The sequence below is a fragment of the Podarcis bocagei genome (assembly GCF_964188305.1).
Source record: "Podarcis bocagei genome assembly, chromosome: 5".
NCBI classification, from domain to species: Eukaryota; Metazoa; Chordata; class Lepidosauria; order Squamata; family Lacertidae; genus Podarcis; species Podarcis bocagei.
The window spans coordinates 11,611,474-11,634,921 of record NC_138129.1 but is presented as its reverse complement, the minus strand read 5'-3'; the positions used below and the strand labels follow the sequence as shown (position 1 = coordinate 11,634,921).

Sequence of the window (23,448 nt, the reverse complement as noted above, 5' to 3'; positions counted from 1 at the left end):
AAATATTTTCAATTTGGCTATTTTCCTGACTTTTCCTTTCTACCAAAATGGAAAACTGAGTTGTAATGGCCATCTGATCAGGGTGGTGACTCATAAAAGGAAGATAAGTAGGTATTAGATAAGAGTATTGTTTTAGAAGGAGCAGACACAACTGGAAAAACAGGGAGCTGGAGTTTCCAAAACTGTTTGGAAACGGAGGGAAAGGCGTGGACTTGATCAATTTACTAGAAACTTACTTTCTAAGAACTAGAGCAAACTTATGGGCGTGGGCAGGGAGGTCAGCCGCCCCCATCAAGCAAATACAGTGGTGCACATGATGTCATTTTGAGCGGCAAAACCCGGAAGTGGTACCTCTGGCGTTCTGTTACTTCCAGGTTGCCTCGGAGCGTAACCTGAAAATGCTCAACCCAAAGCTACTTCAACCCGAGGTATGACTGTAAATAGAAATACTTAAGTAACTGACCAATTGCATCACATATATCTCAGTTCTGGCCCCCCCAACATAAAGCCTTCTCCCCCCCCCCCCATGAATCCTGGCTACGCCTATCAGCAAATTTGCATTATATACATGTTTACTACTAGAAAAAAGGCAAACAGATTTTTTTTGGGGATTGGAAAAACATTGCTTGTTTTTTGGGAAATTCCTAGTTGCAGATATTTTTGTCCTCTAGACTTTAAACCATGAAGCAGTGGTTGTTGTCACCTGCCAAACATAGTGGTTGTCAGGGTCTGTCTTGTTCCTCCCTCTGCTCTTCTCCCCCCCCCCCCGCCCCATATTCCATTGATTATTTCTTCGTGAGACTATTTCTGTAAATAAAAGTATATATGTAAAAAAGCAACTCTTACTGTAGTTGTTGACATAAGTAATTATGCTTCAGGGAATTCAGAGGGGGACATAACCATACCAGTCCACATATTGTTTGTAAAGATCCACTTTGGTGGATGGGAGATTGCCTGCTCTTGATGTGGTTACACTCCCTTTTATGTCGAATGTTTTGGTTATTTTGGATGAATACAAAGTCAACTTACTACAAGCCAAAGGATTGCTAATAAACGGCTTTTGGGCATGTTTGTTACTCCAGAGTCCTAGGCATGTCTACTCAGAAGTAGGTACTCAGAAGTTGAGGTTAATGAGTCTTACTCCAGTAAAGAGTGTAGTTTGCAGCCATAAAAGCAGCATCAAGGAATTGTCTCTGACTTTCAGTAAATTTGCTTCCATTTCAACTTACGTAATTCTGGCAGTCGTCAACAAATTCCACCACACTTATTGCCAGCAGGCGGCTCTGTTAATTGTATTCATCTCCTAAAATAAGTGAGCCTCTGATCTTGCTCTGCTTCAAGAACCTACGAATGACATGTAACCTTATTTTACACTCTTGGCAGCATTGTAGGTTGCATTAGGTGTTAGATTCCTCGAGCCAGTGGAATTTTAATTGCTATCAACACTAACAATAATTCTTTTCACAGAACACTAGAATAAAGTTCAAGTTTTAAGGATAGGTTGTAGTTCCATAAAATGTTATATAGTGTCTTGCTTTGTTTTATCTTGTAATACTTAACACCAAGTGTTACAAGGTAGGTCAGTATTATGTCAAAAGAGACAATGCACGTAGTTTTGTAGACCAAGAAAATCTTTTAAAAAAACAATTAAATCATCAAATTACAGATTGGAAGTGGGGATCTGAGGGACCAGTTTACCTAATGTCATCTAGTAAGTTTCTGGTAAAGTTGAGATTGATTGATAGCCTCAGCATTTAGCCACCAGCTGCATCAAATACTTTATTAGTTCATCTCCTTTAAAGCTAAATAAATAAATCCCTGTCCCACCATGAGTTAAAGTTAAAACCAGTTATGAGGTTTGGAGGGAAAGGTGTAATTAATTCTAAACTTGTATAGTGCTCCAGAATGGAGCATTCTGAGCAGTTTGCAATATATGAAATAATAACAGACATCAAATCTACCGTAATTTATAGATTAGATAATAAACAGTCTCCTTGGTTGATTTTGATTAACGGGAACAGATGTGGGTATATATGAGAAGGTGGGTCAAATTCTGTAGGGCCAGGTTGCACAAATCAAATAATTCAGAGGATCATTTCTGCACAAAGTCATCACAAAGGAATAGAAGGCATGCAGGGTCATCACCAGCTCTGCTCAGAAGCCATAGCGGAGCGGATGCAGGGCTACTCCATAGGTGGGGCTAAGAGACCAGCAGCCGTTGTCGCATATTATCCATGAATTTTTCCACCCCATCTGGTCACTGACAGAACTTGTAACTAAGAATATATACCTGTGTACCTATTTCTTTCTTTACTTATCAATCCATTTTCCTTCTTTATCATGGTTTTTTTAATTGCTGGCAAGGACTTTTCATGTCTTTTTTTTCTAAAAAAAAATACTGTTCTGGAAGTCTTTTTGGCTAAAGAGTGGGCTACCTTTTTCTGATACTGTCTCTGTCACAACCTAAAAGACTCCCATGATAATGCTTTTTAGGAGAACACTACAGTTCTCACAGTGCTGTACTTTTTGCATTCTCCCCTAACAGACCTTCTCATTGACTCTGAAAACAGCCCTTCATACAACCTTTCCACACTTTTGTTTCTCTGTTACAGGTAGCAGCCATTTTAGGTGTGCCTGATATGTGCGCAACCGCACAAACACACATTGCGCCAAACTCGGAAGTGACCCAAAAATGTCTCAAAAGGGGGCAGAACGGGGTGTTTGCAGCTTTTCCAGTTGTGTTTCAAATATACGTGATTTCGATTTTCATGAGGCTCAGTTTTATGTTGTGGCACCTCTTCCTAATATTGCCTATAAGGGAATGGCATTGTGTATAAAAGCAAGCAGGGAGGCACCCAGTTGCTTATGGAACACATCTTGTGCTTGAGTTTCTAGGTGGAGATTAGTTTCTACCTTGTTTCTAACTGGTTGGAGCTATTACTGAGGAGATGAGTTAATCTTTGATGGTTGACTCATTAAACATTTCAGGTCAAGTGTCTCTAGATCCTGGTTTGTTTGTTGTATGAGGCAACCATGAGAGATATGGAAGCTTCTATTTATTTATTTTGTTACGTTGAATTCATTTATTTGACACCTCTCCTTTGCTTTTATACACAATTCTGTTCATGTCTTTCTGTGTACCAACTGCACAATCTTAGCTAAGCCCTAGCTGTGCTTTGAGAACTCTGATATAAAGTGATCAGTTACTATATATATATTGACCAAACTGCGGGAGGCAGTGGAAGACAGGAGTGCCTGGCGTGCTCTGGTCCATGGGGTCACGAAGAGTCCTAAACGACTAAACAACAACAACAACAACATATATATATATATATATATATATATATATATATATATATATATTTGCTTTCGTAGATTTTCACGGGTACAGGAATGCAGGTTTTGGTGTCTTCGGGTGTCTTCCCGTGTAAGAGTTGGGGTGTCTAGGCGACGTTTCGACGAGGTCTCACTCGTCATCTTCAGGCTGGTGCTTTCGGCTTCTTGTTCCAGTAACAAGAAGCCGAAAGCACCAGCCTGAAGATGACGAGTGAGACCTCGTCGAAACGTCGCCTAGACACCCCAACTCTTACACGGGAAGACACCCGAAGACACCAAAACCTGCATATATATATATATATATATATATATATATATATATGTATGTATGTATGTATGAATGAGATAGTCCATGAGACTAAGATCTATTAACTCAAGTGAAATGCCACTCTGACTTTTTTTTTTATAGGGCATTGTTCCCCAAGTGCCATCTTATGGCTGGCACCGTAATTCACCACAGTGATTCCTCTTAACACAGCGATTCCTCAGACTGCTGAGTTGCACCATTTAGTTCTGGCTTACTATTTAGGAATATAATGGTATTGAACAGGGATGTAGAGGAACCATGTATATAAGATGGAAGATGATGATTAAATAGCTAGTAATTGACCAGATGTTTGTGGGATTGTAGTTAATAAAACTACTGAGTGTCCCATGGACTGCAAGAAGATCAAACGTATCCATTCTTAAGGAAATCAGCCCTGAGTGCTCACTGGAAGGACAGATCGTGAAGTTGAGGCCCCAATACTTTGGCCACCTCATAAGAAGAGAAGACTCCCTGGAAAAGACCCTGATGTTGGGAAAGATGGAGGGCACAAGGAGAAGGGGACAACAGAGGACGAGATGGTTGGACAGTGTTCTCGAAGCTACAAACATGAGCTTGACCAAACCGCGGGAGGCGGTGGAAGACAGGAGTGCCTGGCGTGCTCTGGTCCATGGGGTCACGGAGAGTTGGACACGACTAAACGACTAAACAACAACAGTTAATAAAACAACCCCACATGAGTTGGCATGTAGTATTACAGGTTGATACAATGCTTGAAGTTCTGAGTTAGCTTTTGAGTGCCATGTTTCAAGAAGGACCTTTCAAATTGGGAAAGACTTCAGAGTTACAATACTACTTAAGGGTTGGGGTCATAATTTGTCTCAGTGGTGGAACATCGGCTTTGAATGCTGAAGGTCCTAGGTTCTGTCCTTGGCATCTCTTGGTAGGGCTGGGAAATGACTTCCATTTGAAAGCCTGGAGAGTGTGCTGCATAGGCAAGACTGACAAGACTGAAGTAGTTTGCAAAGGCTCTGACTTGGTATAAGGCAGTGTCCTATGTCTAAAAAGCTGTGTAACATGAAAAAGCTGATTAAACTGAGTGTGTTTAGCCTACAGAACTGGAAAGCCTTTGGGGGTCCTATCAATATGAACCTAATCACTAAGAATTGGAAAGGAGAGAAAATTCCGACTAAACTGGAGTGGCAAAGTAAATTGCTAGAATACGCCGAGTTGGCAAAAATGACATAGAAACTGAGAGGTCACATCGATCAAACATTTATTAGAAAATGGGACATGTACAAAAAATATCTTAAGGACTATTGTAATAATATGACTTCTGTGGTATGATGGATAATTATAAGAGAATATATTACTGATGAAAATTAACAAAAGAAAATGAAAACAAACAATGCCCTAGATAGATTAAGTGGTAGATGCAAGATGGGGTGATGGGAAGTCGTTAGAAATGCAAGAAGAACTTATTGTGATACGATGTAACAAATATTACCGTTTTCTTTTTTCTGGAAGAATCTTTTGTTTGTTGTTTCCTTTTAATTTCAATAAAGCATTAAAAAAATCAATAGAACCTTGGTATTGGTTATTGTGAGGGATAGCTGTAGCCAGTATTAGAAACTCAGATATATAAGATATATAACCTATATAGCCAAATTGCACCATACCTTTTTTTTTGTTTCCTGTTATGCCACATTTTTCAAGGATAGATCCTTCTGTTGATGATTTGTAGGCTTCTACATATTTTGCATTCCAAATGTATTGCATTATAATTAGTAGAAGGCATATCGTGTGTGGAAGATTTTAACATTTTATCTGTTGAAAAATATTTCTCTTTAGTGTGTTGTGACTTGAGACAAACAGCCTATGAAGGATTCACCTTTCACTGCGGTGATTCTTCTATATGGTTTCCTTCTTAGTTGCCCTGTTCTAAAGATTCCTGGTTTGATTTTCTATGATTCAGCCTCCATCTTACTGACCTGCTTACCTGACACTTATGTAAATTGTTACATGTAAAAAGGGCGGCCTTATTCCTTTTGTATTCTGACGCAGGCTGTAGTTTGCCTCTGGGATTTCAAGGAGGTGGAGATTAGTCAGGAGGAGCTAGGTTTATTTTACAGGATGTGGAAGAGGAAGAAGACATCCAAAAACAAATTTGCTAGTAAGTCACCTTTTCTCTCTTTTTCTTATGGTGAAGTTCATCCATTCTTAAAAGCTATTAAACTTTTCTTGTATCTTTGTATTATGGAGTTAAGGAGTTAAATAATGTCCTCCTAGTCCTGGTTGATAAGCCTCTCAAGAAACAAAACTGTTTCTACTCTGTTTTCTCTATCTAGTCTCCCAAAATATTCCTGAAGAGGTGTAACAATAGTGCCAACTTAAGATAAGTAGCAGTGCTCTTTCCTAAGTAGGCCCAGCTTTGGGAATTGCAAGTGACCAGTTTGCATATTCCATGGATTCAGATATATATTTTTTTATGTGATGTCTGTATGTGTTTCTTTTTTTAAAAAATCTACTCTAAGGTTTCTAGCTATGAAATAGCCTGACTTTTTCATCATGCTCACAGTCTTTCCTCACTGTTTTGTGTACATGCCATACATTTAAAACGCACTCTTCAAATCCTGGGACCTGTAGTTTGTTGAGGGTGCTGAGGATTTTATATTTGTGAAAGGTATGCCATAGTGCCAAAAATTATTCGGGGGTAAAATGTTCTTAAGTATATGGTGTGTACATACCTTTCTTTTTTACAGTTCAGTATAAGTCAGCTTTGGAATTAAAACCTTCAACAAAATGAAAAACAAACTGTAATATCCAAAGTTTGTTTTTGAAATTTGGGCTATATCCTGCTTTGGTGTAAAAATAACTCATCTTGGCTAAGTCGGTAGTTATTGGTAACTGGCATTTTGTCTGATTATTTTCAGTTAGCTAAGTTTATGTAGCTGCTGCCAATTTACTCATTCATCTTGAGCTCACCTGACTAGAGCATGGGTGTAGCCAGGATTTATTTGGGGGGTGGGGCAGAACTGAGTTATCTGTGATGCATTTGGTCAAGTATTTTTATTTATTTGATTTGGGGGCAGTTCCCCCCTCCCCGCCTCCCTTGGCTATGCCCATGGACTAGAGTTTTGGTATGAAATATGTTTACCAACTTTTAAATTGAAGTGTGGATGCATTATACATAGTAATAACTAAATAAATATCTGATAATGTGGACACTAGTTTACAAAAGTTTATTATGGTAGCACTGTCAATGGTGGTTGCCAGGCTTTGAGGCCAGTGTATTAAATGTCTGTATATTTATTTAGTTATTATTATGTATAATAATAATACTCTAGTTTACAAAATTTATAACCATACATCTTCCTGGACCAGCTCCATAGAGTAGGAATTGGGGGCACTGTGCTATAGTGAATCTGGTCCAGGTCCAGAGAGTAGCATTAGGAGAGTTCTTTTTGCCGCCCCCACCCCCCGGTAATTATGTCATGGGGTCCTGCAAAGCACTATTTTATCTCCAGTGCTAATTAATATCTATATAGTATATAGTCATTAGGTGTTTTAGGGCAAGATGCTATCAGTATGCTGGTGACACTCTTGATTTGTTTCACTATAACATCTGAATCAGGAGAGGCCGCTTGACCATTACAGTGGTACCTTGGGTTAAGAACTTAATTCGTTCGGAGGTCCATTCTTAACCTGAAACTGTTCTTAACCTGAGGTACCACTTTAGCTAAGGGGCCTCCCGCTGCCGCCATGCTGCCACCACATGATTTCTGTTTTCATCCTGAAGGAAAGTTCTTAACCCGAGGTACTATTTCTGGGTTAGCAGAGTCTGTAACCTGAAGTGTCTGTAACCCGAGGTACCACTGTACCTGAGATGCAGTGGTGGGATGGGCGAGGGGGAAATAAGCCTAGCTTGAATCCTGGAGGCACTGTGGACAAGTAGTTCCTATGTCTGAAAAACTGGTCAAATTGTTGTTTTGGGTGGGCTTGCATTCTCCCTGAAGGAGCAGGCATGCTTCGGCGTGCTTCAAAATCTAGCTATGTCACTGGAGACCCAAGTAACCAGTGGCTAGAAGTGCTTTTTACCAGCTGTGCTTGGTACAATAACTTCAGCCTTTCCAGGACCGGGAGGGCTTGGCCACAGTAGTTCAGGAACCTGGTGACTTCAAGATTGAATTACTGCAGTGCACTTTCTGTGGAGCTTCCCTTATGCTACACCTGGAAACTACAGTTAATACAGGATGGTGCAGCGCAATTGCTGACAAGAGTGAGACCCTATTAGCATATATCACCTCTGCTCCTGAGATCTGTACCACTTGCTGATTTGTTACCAGATCAAGTTCAGAGTGGTAACTGTTGGTATGTAGAGTCCCTAATGGCTTAGGAACCGTATACTTGTGTGTTCACCTTACCCAATATGTGTCCAGTTGACTGCTTTCATCTGCAGAGCTGGTGCTGTTACAGCTGCCACATAATACTCATTCCACAGTTCAAAGAAAGTATGGCAGCACCTACACTTTGAAATTTCCTGCCATCGGGCAGGTGCCTTCGCTGTACTCTTTCCAGTGCCTGGTTTTTCGTTAGGCAAACTTTTTGGAAACTTTTTGTTTAGGAAAACCTATCCAGAAACATATACAGTCATTTTTGAATATTTTTTACTGTTAATTTTAGTTATTTTCAAATGTTTTAAATTGGGTTTTTTATAATTTTAATATTTTTTGTAAACCACTTAGAAGTTTTACTGTAATCAAGCGGTGTATAAATTTTCTAAAATAAAAATGAAATAATAGGTGGAAGGGTGGGCATATAGTGCTCAGGTCCAGTTAAATGTCAGCATGGTTTAAGAAGGCATGTTCAGTGTAGGTGGGACAATGTGGATTTTTGTGGGAATATTTTTTAACTCCTTTCTCAAGCACAATAGGAGGTAAAGGGCAAACTTGTGCCTGTGGATGACCCTTGCCATATTAAATTTGTTAGATTTTTAGGTGCCACAAGACTCTCTGTTGTTGCAACAGAATAACACACCTACCCTTCTGGAAGTTTTATTAAAAGGATATTTGACAACATTGCACCAATTTTTTATGATGCCCAGGATCTAAAGTCCAAGTAGAAGCTTACAGATCATTCTTACAGCTCTTTCTTAGTTGTTTGATCCTATCTTCACAAGCATGCACAGCTTTTAACATTTCTTCTAAACTTTGTATCTTGTTTGAATCGGCAGTTAAAGACTTGCTATTGTTTTGTACAGCACATTTGAGAGTGCATCTCATGTGTTTGACACATGTGCTAAAAGTAGCTCTTCAGATTAATCACCCAAGCTCCCCATGAACACTACTATTATTGTTCCCAAATTAGGTGTTATGACACCTTGGGATCTGATTATCATTAGGTAATTACACTTATGGGAATGCTCTGATTCAGCAGTGTGGATTAATGAGTGACATCACCTTTAGCAGTTACACCAAGAAATAATAGAACAGGATCACACCACCTGTTACCTCTGTTTCCTCTGTTTCAGTATACGGTTATTTTCCCTCTTGTAAGTTAAATAGAGGGGAAAGAAAAGGAAAAAGTAAGCTTTGTGATCCTGAAGTAACAAGACAAATATAAAAAAAACACTTTTTTAAAAAAAAATCAGTATTCAGTCAATATTTTGTCGGTTTGATCCATCTTTAGTATTGATATTGTCATGAGTAGGGCCCTGGTTCCATTATCTTAACTGGCTACCACCAGCATATAAGACACACACTAAAAAAGGAAGATAGGCCTTTAAATTTTATTTTACCCATGTAGTACGTGTTGCTTTATGCTTTATCTTTGTTTTTTGAACTGCATTCTAGGGAACTCTAGATTTCTCAGAAGCTTACTCAAGTTCCTCACTGAGAACATCCGAAGCAGTGGACAATCATCCCTGAAAGACAGCTTTCCCATTTCTCACAATCTTCCCCTACAATGGCCAATCACAGCAAAGTGCTATATAGCCTGTGATACACTTTGTGTTTACACACACAGAGTGATGAGGTTGAATAGGCCTCTGATCATCATTCAGTGTGAACTGATTCTGCATGCTTAAACATGCCTCAGAACTTAGGTGGCCAGACTGGGGGTGTGGGGAGACAATAGATATTGAGAAGGTATAATTTCAGCAGGTGCAGCCTTTCTTCTTTTTCATCTGGCCACCCTGCCCAGAATCCATTGTAATGCAAGGAGTTCTTGCCAATCAACTCTGTGTGAAATGATTCCTTGAAAGAGGACAGTTTGAAAACCTATTTTATAATCTTAGTAATTCATTGTGTAGAATCAGTGGGTTGTGCTTCTGATGGGGTCTGAAACATGTTATCTCTAGTGTGTGGCTGCCTTTCTTTTTTTGCTAAATGGAGCCCCTTTTAGGTGGCTAGACCCAAGTAACAACACACAAAGTGAAAACCAGTTCAAGCCTAGTCAGATACTACATTTGATTGTATTGGTTTTCCTTGTGGCTCTAGCTAATGCAAACTACATGGATAGGTTAGCAATGTCAACCACCTGCCCCATTTCTTTAAAACATGTGGAACATCACACAATATATTATTTATTGACCCTGGGCAAACAACCCAGTACTGTGTTAACTACCAATAGTTTACGTCCTTACTTCCGACCTGATCCTACTTAAGCAGCATGGAAAATTTGGCTCCTTACCATTTCATTAACAGATTATTCTGCCCTGTGGTCAGTAGAAGATGTTGAATGTGTTTTTTTATTAGGTTGCTCCTAATCTTGGGTGCGGGTGGCGCTGTGGTCTAAACCACAGAGACTAGGGCTTGCCGATCGGAAGGTCAGCAGTTTGAATCCCCGCGACGGGGTGAGCGCCCGTTGTTCGGTCCCAGCTTCCCACCTAGCAGTTCAAAAGCATGTCAAGTGCAAGTAGATAAATAGGTACTGCTCTGGCGGGAAGGTAAACAGCATTTCCGTGCGCTGCTCTGGTTCACCAGAAGCGGCTTAGTCATGCTGGCCACATGACCCGGAAGCTGTCTGTGGACAAACACCGGTTCCCTCGGCCTATAGAGTGAGATAAACGCGCAACCCCAGAGTCGTCCACAACTGGACCTAATGGTCAGGGGTACCTTTACCTTTACCTTTAATCTTGGGTACTGATGTAGTTGTATTGGCACCAAACATAATGGCATGGATCATTTCTTCATTGAAGTATCATAGCTTCCACTTACTGTGCTCATTGTCTCAGATAAATATCTTATCCCTTCTTGTAAGCAGGAAAAAAGTAGGATGTTGAAAGAGCAAATCCTGGGCCTATCAAATCATTGCAGAGTAAATGGAGTTCCTGTTGACTTTCAGCAGGATACCAATCACCACTGGCTTTTATAGGTTGGCCTATAATTTAGAGCAAATTACTGTGTATGATCTGAATCCCAAATCTGTTTTTTGCAAAGGCTGGTAAGGTTTGTGGTCTTTTTAAAACAACAACAACAGGGAAATGAGGGCAAATCAATATGTGATTTTTGTGGCAACCTTTACAGTATGTTTGTTCTCTCTTTCCCACAATACGTGGCTGTAGATTTCTAACCCAAATCATCAGTTGCTATAGGAGTTCATTATTGAAGACTAATGCTACCTTTTCCAATGCCTAAATGATAGTGCACATAGCAAATCTCAACATTCTTACTCATGGGTTAACCTTCAGTGTCATAATATTTATGTAAGATTGTGATGCTGCATTGATGAAACAGTTAACACATGCTTTACCAAGCTTTTAGCTCCTGTCTCTTGACATGCAGCTGCTCGTTTTTTCTAACAAACAAATACAGTACATATTGGGCCGAATATAAGCCACCCTTGAACATAGGCCACAACTGTAAAATGAGATATCTTAAATGAAAGCTTCTCTACACAGTTAGAGGCTGCACTAAGGTTTTTAGAAGCCAGATTTTTATTGGGGGGGGGTAGCATTTATTCAGACCAATACAAGGTTGTTGTTTTTAAAATAAAGTCATTAGGGAGCTTTACACCTTACATTTAAAATGTACACCTAAAAATACAAGACATGAATGTGCTCTGTGTGTTCTGTGATGTGTATGTTGTATAGGCATACACATCAAGAATCTACAGTTGGCTGTGGTTTTTTTAGTTGACTGTACACCTTTAAAGAGTGAACTTCATTTTTCTATCATGGAATGGAATGGCCCTTAGAAGCTGCAGCAATCCCACACAACAAGAAGAAAGGAGCACACAGTGAGTGTGTGATACTTTCTGTGTGACCAGCTAATGTTCAGTTGAATTACAACCTGCCTGGATTTGATAGAGAGATCAGTACATTAATCAAAACGATGGAAGAAATTGAAAAGGACATTTTAGAAAAAGTTGATTACGGGGTATATTTTAATCTTTATTATTGTCCAGATTTCACAAGAAGTGTTCTGCTGAATTTTTGTGTTGGTTTCTGTGGTTGGATCTCTCTACCAATGCTGAATAGGTTTGTAATTCTGTTGACATGGGTAGTGTTTAGAACCTCTATAGGCTTTGTTTCAAACCTACCCTACGTTATGAGTTGATGTATAAAGTCAGTGGGGAGGTATATTTTCTATTCTTGTGGTTCTTAACTATGGAACTTGCAGCATCTACTATACCCTGCATATCAAACCTTCAAATCATTTTATGCTCAACTAGTGTGCTGTAAAGAGCCATGACATTTTTATTCTAGCAAGGTAAAGGTATGACCAAAGTATCTTCTGGTCACTTAAGAGTGCTACATAATACACTTCTATCACACTTTTCCAGTGGCTGCTCTTCTTGCCTATTAAACTGTATTAGCACATATCTATAGTTCAGTTTTCCAAATTCATCATTGAAAGCTTGTATAGGTTGCTCACTTGTGGATTTCTTGTGTGGATCATAGGGGGGTGGTAGATTGGCCCAGAAGCTGCATCCTGAAAACATGTTTTCCTGACATCCACTAGTGAGGAAAGTCATTCCTTAGTTCTATACTAATGGAAAGCACATGCATGTCTTCTCACTTTTTGGTAGCACACAGGACACTAGTCATACTGGAACTTTAGCAGTGCACACTGCATTTGTGCTGCCTGGATTCCAGGCTTCCACTGTGCTTGCAGATATATCAGTCAGCCTAGACTGGCTTCTTAATAGATCACTGCCTATGTTGACTATCACTGCAGTGACAACTTTGACATATGCTTCTCTGCCAGATGAGTGAATGAAAGAATTACACGAGTACATGAGTCTGCTTATTTGTTTAGGAGTGAATGCCTATATCTGTTGCCAGATTCTCTCCAGGTAAAATGCTAGGAGAGTCAAATGTCCATTGTCGACAAAGGATGAGATCCTGTATCTCAGTCTTCCCTAAACTTGGAATGGGCTGCAAAGTGGGGAAGGGGAGAGAATAGGGTTAATTGGTAGAATATATTAATAGGAAACTTCATTTCAGAATTCTGTCACTTATGCAGTTTACAGAATATTCTTGGGTAGGGAGAATATTTTTGTTAAGAAAAGAACAAATTCTAAGCAATTCAGTTTTGTTTACATGTTCTATGCCAAGAAAGACATTTGAAAAGGAAAATGCATTTCTGAGTTTTTGATTTGATGCAATTGTGTTGTTTTTGGCAATAGCTTGGGGAATATTCTTGGAAGTATACTGCATTAAACTTTGATTGTTGGCTTTTAATGCCACCCTTGGTTATTTCCACACCCAGTGCTAATGTATAGCTCATGGGTAGGCAAACTAAGGCCTGGGGGCCAGATCTGGCCCAATCGCCTTCTAAATCCGGCCCACGGACATTCCGGGTATCAGTGTGTTTTTACATGTGTAGAATGTGTCCTTTTATTTAAAATGCATTTCTGGATTATTTGTGGGGCCTGTCTGGTGTTTTTACATGACTAGAATGTGTGCTTTTATTTAAAATGTACCTCTGGGTTATTTGTGGGGCATAGGGATTTGTTCACCCCCCCCCATATAGTCCGGCCCCCCACAAGGTCTGAGGGACAGTGGACCGGCCCCCTGCTGAAAAAGTTTGCTGACCCCTGGCTCAAAGGATAGCTAAGGAGGATTATACTAACCTTTAAACATGTGATCCAGTCTGTCTTATCATAAGATCATAATAAAAGCCCTACTTTATTAAGCCAAACACCTGTCTAGTTCAGCATCCTGTTCTCACAGTGCCCAGCCAAATGCCCATGGGAAGCCTGCAAGAAGGATTTGAGTGCAAGAGCACTTTCCGCACTTGCCTTTTCAGAAACTGGCATTCAGACGCATTCTGTCTCCAACTGTGTAAGTAGAACAAAGCCATTGTGGCTAGCAGCCATTAGTAGCCTTCTCATACCTGAATTTGTCTAATCCTCTGTTAAAGCCATCCAGGTTGGAGACCATCACTACCTCTTGTGCTAGCATATTCTATAGTTTAACTATATACTGTGTGCAGAATTAGCTCTTTTTGTCTGTTTCAAATCTTTCAACATTCAGCCTCGTTGGATTTAACCAAGTTCTAGTATTTTAAGAGACATGGTGTTTTTTTGCTGTCTAATTTGTTCACATTGTGCATACATTGTGTACACATTGTGTACATACATTGTACACCTTTATAATATGCTTTTTGACTTTTTCCTAAACACTTTAGAGTTGTTAATAATAATAATAATAATAATAATAATAATAATAATAATAATAATAATGATGATGTTGGAATTCTGCTTGGGTCAGAGGAATGTGCCACAGCGTAGGCACCGGCAGATATTCCTGTCGACCTCCCCGCGTCTCCACTCTGCTGATAAGCAGGCGAGGTCCCGGCGATTCATCTCAGATGTGTGAGAGGAACACACCGTTCACCCTCTCTCCCCTTTGGTGTCCCCCAGAGAGGGGAAAGAAGCAGACAGAAAACTATTTACATCCTTTATTTCTGTCTCTCATATCAGTACAGAGAAACACGTCTGCACTCGACAACAGCAAGAAGAAACTCCACCCATGTACTTCCAGTACAGGTCATATGACACACACACTGAGCTAACATCCGGTGCTCAGTTCAGATTGAACTGCCCCTTTGTTCCCATGGCAACAGTCACAAACATCCTGTCTGGCTTTCCAGCCACAAGCAGCTGACTGAGCTGCTGGAGCCTTTGCTTGCTGCAGCATTGGTGCTTTATGGTAACATACTCCCCCTAAAGTATCAATGCGTGCTGCGAGCAAAGCGTCATCCAGAGAAGAAAACAAACAGTTGTTATACTTATAACATTCCCCTGTTGTTTCAGTTCCACCCTTGGAACTACCCGCCACTGGTTTTACCAATGTACCTCTCTGGTTGTGTGACTTCGCATTTCCTTGGTTAACAACTCTCTGTTGTGCCTTTGTCTCTGACTCAGACACAGCTTCAATCTGTCCTTGATCGTTTACAACAGCAACATATGCAAGGTTAGCAAACTCTTCTGAATACCTCTTGGGTTGTACACCCTTCGTTGCTCTCTCAGACCTTCGTAAGAGCTGCTGCTCTTCTCTGCTTTCTGGTTCAGCCTCTGAACTCTCTGGAGAACCAGTACTAAGCTTAATCAGTGGTTTATCCTCCTTTTCTGAGGGTCTAGTCATTATTTGAGATTTCCTCTCAATAACTGTGACAACTGAGCTGTCTGAGCTATCAGTGTCATCATCATCAGTACCACTGAACTCAATAAGATCAAACTCATCATCATCATCATCAGAATCCTCTGTGGAAAAAGTGTGAACAATCACTCTCTCCCGTTCAGGAGCACTCTCTAGAAACTTTGTGAGAATCACCTGACCAGATTCAGACAAAATTACTCTGTAGAGACCTTTTTCATAACCCACAAAGATGCCTCTGGCATTCTTTACACCACTTGGAGCTTCTGTTCTCACATGAGACCCGAAAACCTTAAAATAGGCAACAGAAGGTTTTCTATTAAACAGCTTCTCAAAAGGAGAACATCCCAACTCTGTTGAGACTTTTCTCAGCCACACATGAAGATAGGACGCTAGAGATTCGGCCCAATAATCATGTGGCAAATGTGAACTCAGCAATTGCGCATGCATCCCCTTTTGCAATTCTTTGTTCACCCTAACACAGACACATTTCTTCCATGCTTCTTCGGAAGTAGCAAGTTTGTGTCTTATCCCTTTTCCATCCAGGAACCTCTGGAAATCCTGTAAAAGAAAAACTGGCTTGTCATCTGTGAAAAGACAATCAATGTTAGCATCATGCATACTTTTAACCTTGTCACAAAACTCCTGAAACTTTTTTAAAGTTTCCTGCGGTTTCTTCAACAAGTAAACCCAAGAATAATTGGTGTAACAATCAACACACACAAGGTAATATTTTGCACCGCCTCTAGATGGTTCTAGAGGACCAATCACATCAGCATACACCCGCTGAAAAGCTCTGTGGACCTTCTTAGCCACCTTCTTGGTGTTCACACTGGTCACACCTGCAAGAGAAATTTCGTTAGAATCAGAAGTATTACATTTCATGTAATCACTTTGATCAAAAGTCAACAAATACAGTCCATCTTTCTCTTTGGCAGTTAGAAACAGTTCTCCATCTTTGTAGATCTTGCATCTTTTAGCATCATAGTACAGTTTTAGTCCCTTCTTTGCAATCTGCGAAGCACTCAGCAGACTAAATTTCAGTTCTGGAACCAGGTAAACATCGTTTATAGTCAAGTTCAGACTCTAAAGATACACAGTTCCAATTCCGGTCGCTTCCAGTTCTTGACCGTTGGCTTGTTTCACAGTGAAGCTTTGCTTCTTCAACGTCGAAAACAGTCCTCTGTGTGGGCAGAGATGCTTCGTGGCGCCCGTATCGATTATGAATGCGTTCCCAACATCTGGCGCGGTTCCTTTCGCCATCATCGCCTTTGCAGGTTTCACCTGGCTGTTGGTACGGCTTTTGCTTGACGCCTCAGGCTTCGTAGAGCTGTTCTTGGCTCCTTTTGACTGTCGCGGCTTCTTACAGTTTCGCTGTAGATGCCCAGTCTGTCCACAATTATGGCATCGGACGGCACTCAATGCTACGGCATGCTCTCCAGTAGCACCAGCAGTGGGAAGATTTGAACTCTGTTCTTGCCTCCCTCTGTCTTTCACTTTCTGTGACTCCCAAGCACGCGTTGGTGCTACTGGGATGGGATTCTCAATCACCCCAAACAGTCTCTGATTCTGCAGCAGGGCCTTCATCTTTACAGACCAAGATGAATAATTGTCATTGGTCAGGAGGGGTGGAGAAGGCAAGCCTCCCCCCTTCTTAGCATCCATTTTGAGTCCTTGCATTGACTCTAAAAGACAAGCCTCTAAAATCCAATAGCTGGCTTGTTTACACTCTTGACACCTGGCAACTCTGACACTGGCTGCGTTGGAAAGTCCCTTCCAGCAGTTCATGAGGACCTAGTCATAACAAACTTTGTTTACGCCTCTCTGAGGCATTGTCTGACTGTCCAGCCCTCTCGAGTAGCTTTCCATTTCTCCTCTCTGAGGCACAGCCTTCTGAAGGACGTTGCTTAGCAACAGCGCATTCCTTTCCTCGGACAGGAAACCACAAAAATGCCTGGTATGCAGGCCTCTTCTAAGTTGGAGCTGCTTTCCCACACTCGCTGTCCGTGAAGCAGTGAATGAATCAATCTGCATTCACACTTTTAAGCCCTTAAAGTCTCATACCTTGAGCATCGGCTTGGCTGTCAGCTTCTTCTGGTCAGCTTCTGGCTGCAGAGAAGCAGCCTCTCCAATCAGGCTTCCATGGAGCAGAGGAGGACAATTCACCAGCCTCTCATGCAGATGTCCGATGGATTGAAAAAACAGCAACCATCCTCTGCTACCACTGTTGGAATTCTGCTTGGGTCAGAGGAATGTGCCACAGCGTAGGCACCGGCAGATATTCCTGTCGACCTCCCCGCGTCTCCACTCTGCTGATAAGCAGGCGAGGTCCCGGCGATTCATCTCAGATGTGTGAGAGGAACACACCGTTCACCCTCTCTCCCCTTTGGTGTCCCCCAGAGAGGGGAAAGAAGCAGACAGAAAACTATTTACATCCTTTATTTCTGTCTCTCATATCAGTACAGAGAAACACGTCTGCACTCGACAACAGCAAGAAGAAACTCCACCCATGTACTTCCAGTACAGGTCATATGACACACACACTGAGCTAACATCCGGTGCTCAGTTCAGATTGAACTGCCCCTTTGTTCCCATGGCAACAGTCACAAACATCCTGTCTGGCTTTCCAGCCACAAGCAGCTGACTGAGCTGCTGGAGCCTTTGCTTGCTGCAGCATTGGTGCTTTATGGTAACAAATAATACCCCGCCTATCTGGCTGGGTTTCCTCAGCCACTCTCTGTGGCTTCCAGCAAAATATAAAGATATAATAAAACATCAAACAGTCAAAAACTTCCCCATAGAGGGCTGCCTTCAGATGTCTTCTAAAAGTTGTGTAGTTCTTTATCTCATTGATATATGATGGCAGGGTGTTCCACAGGGCGGGTTCCACTACCGAGAAGGCCCTTTTCCTGGTTCCCTGCAGCTTCACTTCTCTCAGTGAGGGAAGTGAAGTTGCAGAAAACCAGGAAGAGGGCCTTCTCGGTAGTGGCACCCGCCCTGTGGAACAGTTCATTGAAATTATGCCCCAAATGTTGTAACTGTTCCTCATTGAGAACTCTCCATCTCCTTGATCATTTTGGTTCCTTTTTTATGAACCTTTTCCATTTCTATAAAATCCTTTTTGAGGCAGATGACCAGGATTGTACACAATATTTCAAACGTGGTTGCAGCATAGCTTTGCATAATGACATTATGTATTTGCAGCTTTATTTTATCCCCACACCCAATGATCCCTAGCGTGGCATTTGTCGTTTTCACAGCTGCCATGCACTGGGTCAACATCTTCATTGAGCTGTCTCCTATGCACTGAAGGTCTTGTTCCTGGGCAGTCACTGTCATTTCAGCACCCATCAGCATATATGTGGAATTAGGATTAGTTTGGGCTACTTTACTTTTAGTCACTCATGGACAGTGTTGGGGAAAATATCTCAACTTTTAGGAGCCAGAATTAATTCTAAGGAACATTGGCTCCCCAGGAAGTCCATATTGATATGATCAGTGCAAAATCAGGAAAGTTGCATGTCCATCTCAGCCACACTATTGCTACAAACTCCAGACTTTCCTTTTAACAGTGATGTGGTGGAGCAGACATGAAGTGCTGCCACTTACTTCACATCAGGGATGATGTTGCTATCTTGGGGCACTATTTGACATTTCTCTCCTTGCTTACATGTGTGCAAGTCTACTCAGAATTAAGCCCTATTGGGTTGATGGGATTACTCTTAAATGTGTATACTGAGGATTTATTTATTTCTTAGTAAAGCAAGTCGTTATGTATAATACATATAGTTTACCAGTTTGTTCTCAGACAGCTCATATGTGGAGGGGACATCTTTCCCCTAAGTCTGCTCCTTCAACTTTTTCTGAAACTACATTGAAAGGGGGAAGTGGTTCTTTAAAAAGCCAGGCCAAACAAGGATGGAGGGAGGAATACTGAGGAAGAATGAGACAGCTTCAGGAGATGTTGGGTTCTGCATCAAATAAGGGCAGGGTTGCATACAGCCTCTGGGCCAACGACTGTCCATCTGTGTTCTAGAATGCCAAGCTTGCTCTCTGCTCAGAATGACTATCCTCCCAATAAAATATATTTTGTGTGTGTAAGCCAGCTGGCCATTGTAGCTGATTGGCAGAAGTACAGGTAGTTACGAGGGAGGGGGATTAATCAAGCACAAGAGGTAGCTTGGAATGTTTCAAATGCACACTCTTTATATTGGAGTAAAATAAAATTTAGTTATTCCAGCCATGCATGTACACACATACCCCACACTTGGGTTAATTGCATTAGTGACTATAACACAAATCAGTTGGGTACTAGCTTAGTAAAATAAGGTGCCAGCATTTTGAAGAAATACATGTGCTTTGTATTATTCAAATTGATCATGCCTTTAGCATCCTTGCCTTTACTAGTTCCTAGTTAAAGACAATTTTTTGCACTTTATTGACACAGGCTTTGATTCTGATAATTCTTCAGGGGAGTTTTCAGAAGCAATTCATAAAGTCGATGTGGATGCCCACCAAAGTAATAGAACTGGAAGACACAATGGCGATGGACCAGTGCAAGAGAATGGAATCAAGAAACACAGGTATTCTCCAAAGCAGGCCTAACAGCAATTACTATCTGGTTCATGCAAATCATAGCAGGTTCTTTTGTTTGGACATCCATTAAGCAACCTTGCCACTTCCTGGCAAGAGAGGCTTAAATACATCTACAGTGGTACCTCTGGATACGCACACCTCTGGTTGCGTGTCCTTCAGGACGCGAATGTGGCAAACCTGGAAGTATTTTTCTGGGTTTCATCACGCGCAAAATTGCTGTACCGCGTGCATGCGCAGAACAGGCATCTCCAGCTGTGAATTCCTCAGGATCCGACCGGAGCTCCAGAACGGATCCTGTGTGCAACCTGAGGTACCACTGTATATACACAACTTAAGGAAACGCTTCTAAGAATTATGATAGGGAAGGGAAGCAGAAGCTAGCTTACTTGTGGGTGGTACTGCAGCCTGAAACATTTCTGTTTGGTTGTTTTTAACAAAAATAATTCTCTCTCTAAAACTTTGACCTAATTATTTTTGAAAAGAGGAAAACAAAGCAGCTTATAACAACAGCAGCAATAACAAAACTAGCAGCAACTGTTGGTTTTAAAGGCTGTCTCCCACATCATCACTTGAGAACACTATGGATAAATTGAAGATGGGGGAGTCACATCTTTTGGAAAGCAGCAAAATGAAGTTTTGTATGTTTGTTTAATCTCCTTGACTAAATAAAATGGGGGTGACTCACTTGGTTGTGTACAGGCACTTGTTACTTGCCATATGTAAGCAAGTGAGAACTCAAGGCTGCCACATCATGTGAACTGGCCTGGAGTGGCCTTGGTTAGATTGCTGCCTGTTAGCTTTAGTTCAAATAAAGTGCTCATATTCTAGTCTAATGCAGTCAGGTGACCTTGTCAGCCTAATTTCACTGTCAAGACTTTCTCTTGCTTTCTTCTGCATGGTTAATACTAGTTCTAGAACCTGCATTTATTTTACTTGTACGTCAGTCTCATTCTTTTGAATGGATCTTTCATTTCAAGTAGATATACCTAAGATCCCAATCTTAGAATCAGTTTCTTTGTCTTTCCCTCTGGGTGTATTTAAAAATGCATGTAAGCAGTGAGAAGATTGTTCTTGCAACATCATAAAGTTGTGTGGTTTTGACAAAGTGCTGGAATCCTGGATAATTGATTGGAGTTCTGCATGAGTAAGGACTACATTGTTGGGACTTAGAAGTGACAGTTGCAGATGGATGCTTTTACCAAAAAGAGTTCAGTAGTGGTTTTAACCTGCTATTCTCTCCCCCCCCCCCCTCTACAGAACATCATTACCTGCACCAATGTTCACTAGGAGTGATTTCAGTATCTGGAGTATCTTAAAAAAATGCATTGGACTGGTGAGTTACTGTCACATACTGATGTAGTTTACCTGGTGCTTTTGATAAAATTTGCAGTGCTTAGTGAGGGCAAAGGTCAAGTTTGCAGATGCAAAATAGAAGTACCAGAACTGTTGTGGTACAATGCAGAAAGCAAAGAGTGAAATTGGCTTGTTCTGTTATCCATACTGAAGTACAAAAAATACATAATATTATTACTGCTCTTTGTTCTGGTAATGAAGGCAGTGATAGTTTTGTAAATGAAATAGCTGCACTTTGACTCTTCTGGTCCTAATTGCTAATTTTTCCTCTTTTCTCTCTTATTCCCCACCTTTTAAAGGTTTTTTTTTTTTAAAGTTTCAATCTTTTTCTTTACATGATTTTTGTGACGATTTGGTAGGTAGTCCTGATACAAATTAAATCCTTAATGTATTGCTCCGTGTTGAGCACACATTTGAAATATTTCCTCAGACTATGCTTTCACATTACATTATTTATGTATCTGTGATTATAATTCCATATTTTGAAGATACTGGTCTGTTACTGTGGATCAGTCCCATGAATTGCCTGATGTAGACAGTTACCCAGCATTGAGAGGCAAGCTAGCAGGTGATATTTAACAATAATATTTCTTTTACCTTTTTGTGTTTTCTTGCCATTAGCACACATGACAAGACATCTGGGGTGTGAATGCTTATTGTGGTGCAAGCTTTCTAAATTTCATTTTAACCACATTCTCTGTATATCTGCTGCTTTAGTAGGAGGCTGACAGTGATTTTTAGCTGATGTCTCATGCTCCATTATACACCATGCCTCTGCATTTTATCATAGTTGCTCAAGCCCTTGTTTCTTATTCATATTGTATGCATTTTCTCTTGTACTGTTTAGGAGCTGTCTAAGATAACCATGCCCATTGCCTTCAATGAACCCTTGAGCTTCCTCCAGCGGATAACAGAATATATGGAACACACATACCTCATTAATAAAGCATGCAGTCATTCAAACTCGGTAGAAAGAATGCAGGTAATGTTAGCTATCATGCAGCTTTGTCCTTCAAATTCTTTCCATCGTGCATTTAAGATGGCTGGCTGCCTGCCTACATAGTGAGTTGTGGGGGCTTATAGGAAGCAAGCTTATATGAATGTCCCAATAAGTTGCTTATTTGAGTGTTTAGCAATTTGCAGTAAGTATCATGAAAAGGTTTTATGTTCAGGTCACTCAACCATTGCAGAAGCAGCACCTTTTCAAAATTATTGTAAATCTGTCACGAACTGAGCTAAATGGCAGAATACCAGATCCCAGAGGTAACAGTATAGAAATTAAAATCCCGTAAAGGATCTTGTTGCTTTATTAAACCCCAACAATTTTAGCACTCATAATTTAGACATGACTATCCTCACAGCACTAAAAACTCTTACAAATATAGAGGTTAAATGCACCTAATTCATGGTGACACCAGGTGATGAATCCACTTGTCAAATTGGATCAAACTCTTGACACTTGGGGAAGCAAAAGGTCCAGCTGGAAGAGGTTCCTCACCTGTGGCTTAGAGAGAAGATTTCATCTCCAGAAGCAATTGGTCTTTTATGTTTAGGGAACATTTAAACACCATTTGAGAATAGTAAAGGAAAAGTTATTACAGCATATAAAAATCATAATTGCCCATTTGGGATTGCCTTTTGTTTTACATTAAGATTCCTTACCACTATGCTTTTTGCAGGCTGTTGCTGCTTTTGCAGTTTCTGCTGTAGCCTCTCAGTGGGAGAGAACTGGCAAACCCTTTAACCCTCTTCTTGGAGAAACATACGAATTAATCAGGTGAGAATACCAACTTTGTCAGAGTCTTGTTTTTCCTTTGAGATATACACATTCCAACTGACTTGAACAAAATGGGTTTTTCTAGGAGTGTAAAGTCTGCTTGGTCTTTGTTAATGTAAACTATTTCAAATGTTGGCCAAAACTCTCTGATCTGTATCAGATATGCTGTTTGACCAGCCGTCTAATTGTTTAGAAATTGTGCAAAATATGAATGTTAAGAAGATTTTCTTGAGGTATAAAGAGGGTGCTCAGGAGGGCCCCAGACTATTGGGGCTGCTTATGAACTACACCATAATCTCCTACTGGAATCTTTACTGTCCTTTTATGGCATTTCTGTATGGGCTCTGGAGTGGGGGATTTTTGAAATCCCAGTCCTCATGTTGACTACACACAGGCTTCTCTAGCACTACATTGTTTAGCTGATGGTGTGGATAAACATGGATGAAGGGTGTGGAAAACCAAATGAAAGGGGTTGTATCCATTGTTGTGCTCCACACCTTGGTGGTGGGGGTAAGA

General features: G+C 40.8%; 1 protein-coding gene across 3 annotated transcripts in view; it reads left to right on the top strand.

The window, feature by feature from the left end:
* Nucleotides 1–23,448, top strand: part of OSBPL2 (oxysterol binding protein like 2) — a 70,025-nt gene that overhangs the window by 33,683 nt on the left and 12,894 nt on the right. For 2 of the 3 annotated variants that reach the window (XM_081196414.1, XM_081196415.1), the window contains 4 exons: nt 19,654–19,789; nt 21,060–21,135; nt 22,003–22,137; nt 22,835–22,932. In XM_081196414.1, the coding sequence (XP_081052540.1) occupies nt 19,654–19,789; nt 21,060–21,135; nt 22,003–22,137; nt 22,835–22,932 (445 nt within the window). Of the gene's footprint in view, nt 1–5,651; nt 5,775–19,653; nt 19,790–21,059; nt 21,136–22,002; nt 22,138–22,834; nt 22,933–23,448 lie in introns of those variants that run through there. The other variant, XM_081196413.1, reaches the window with a different exon arrangement.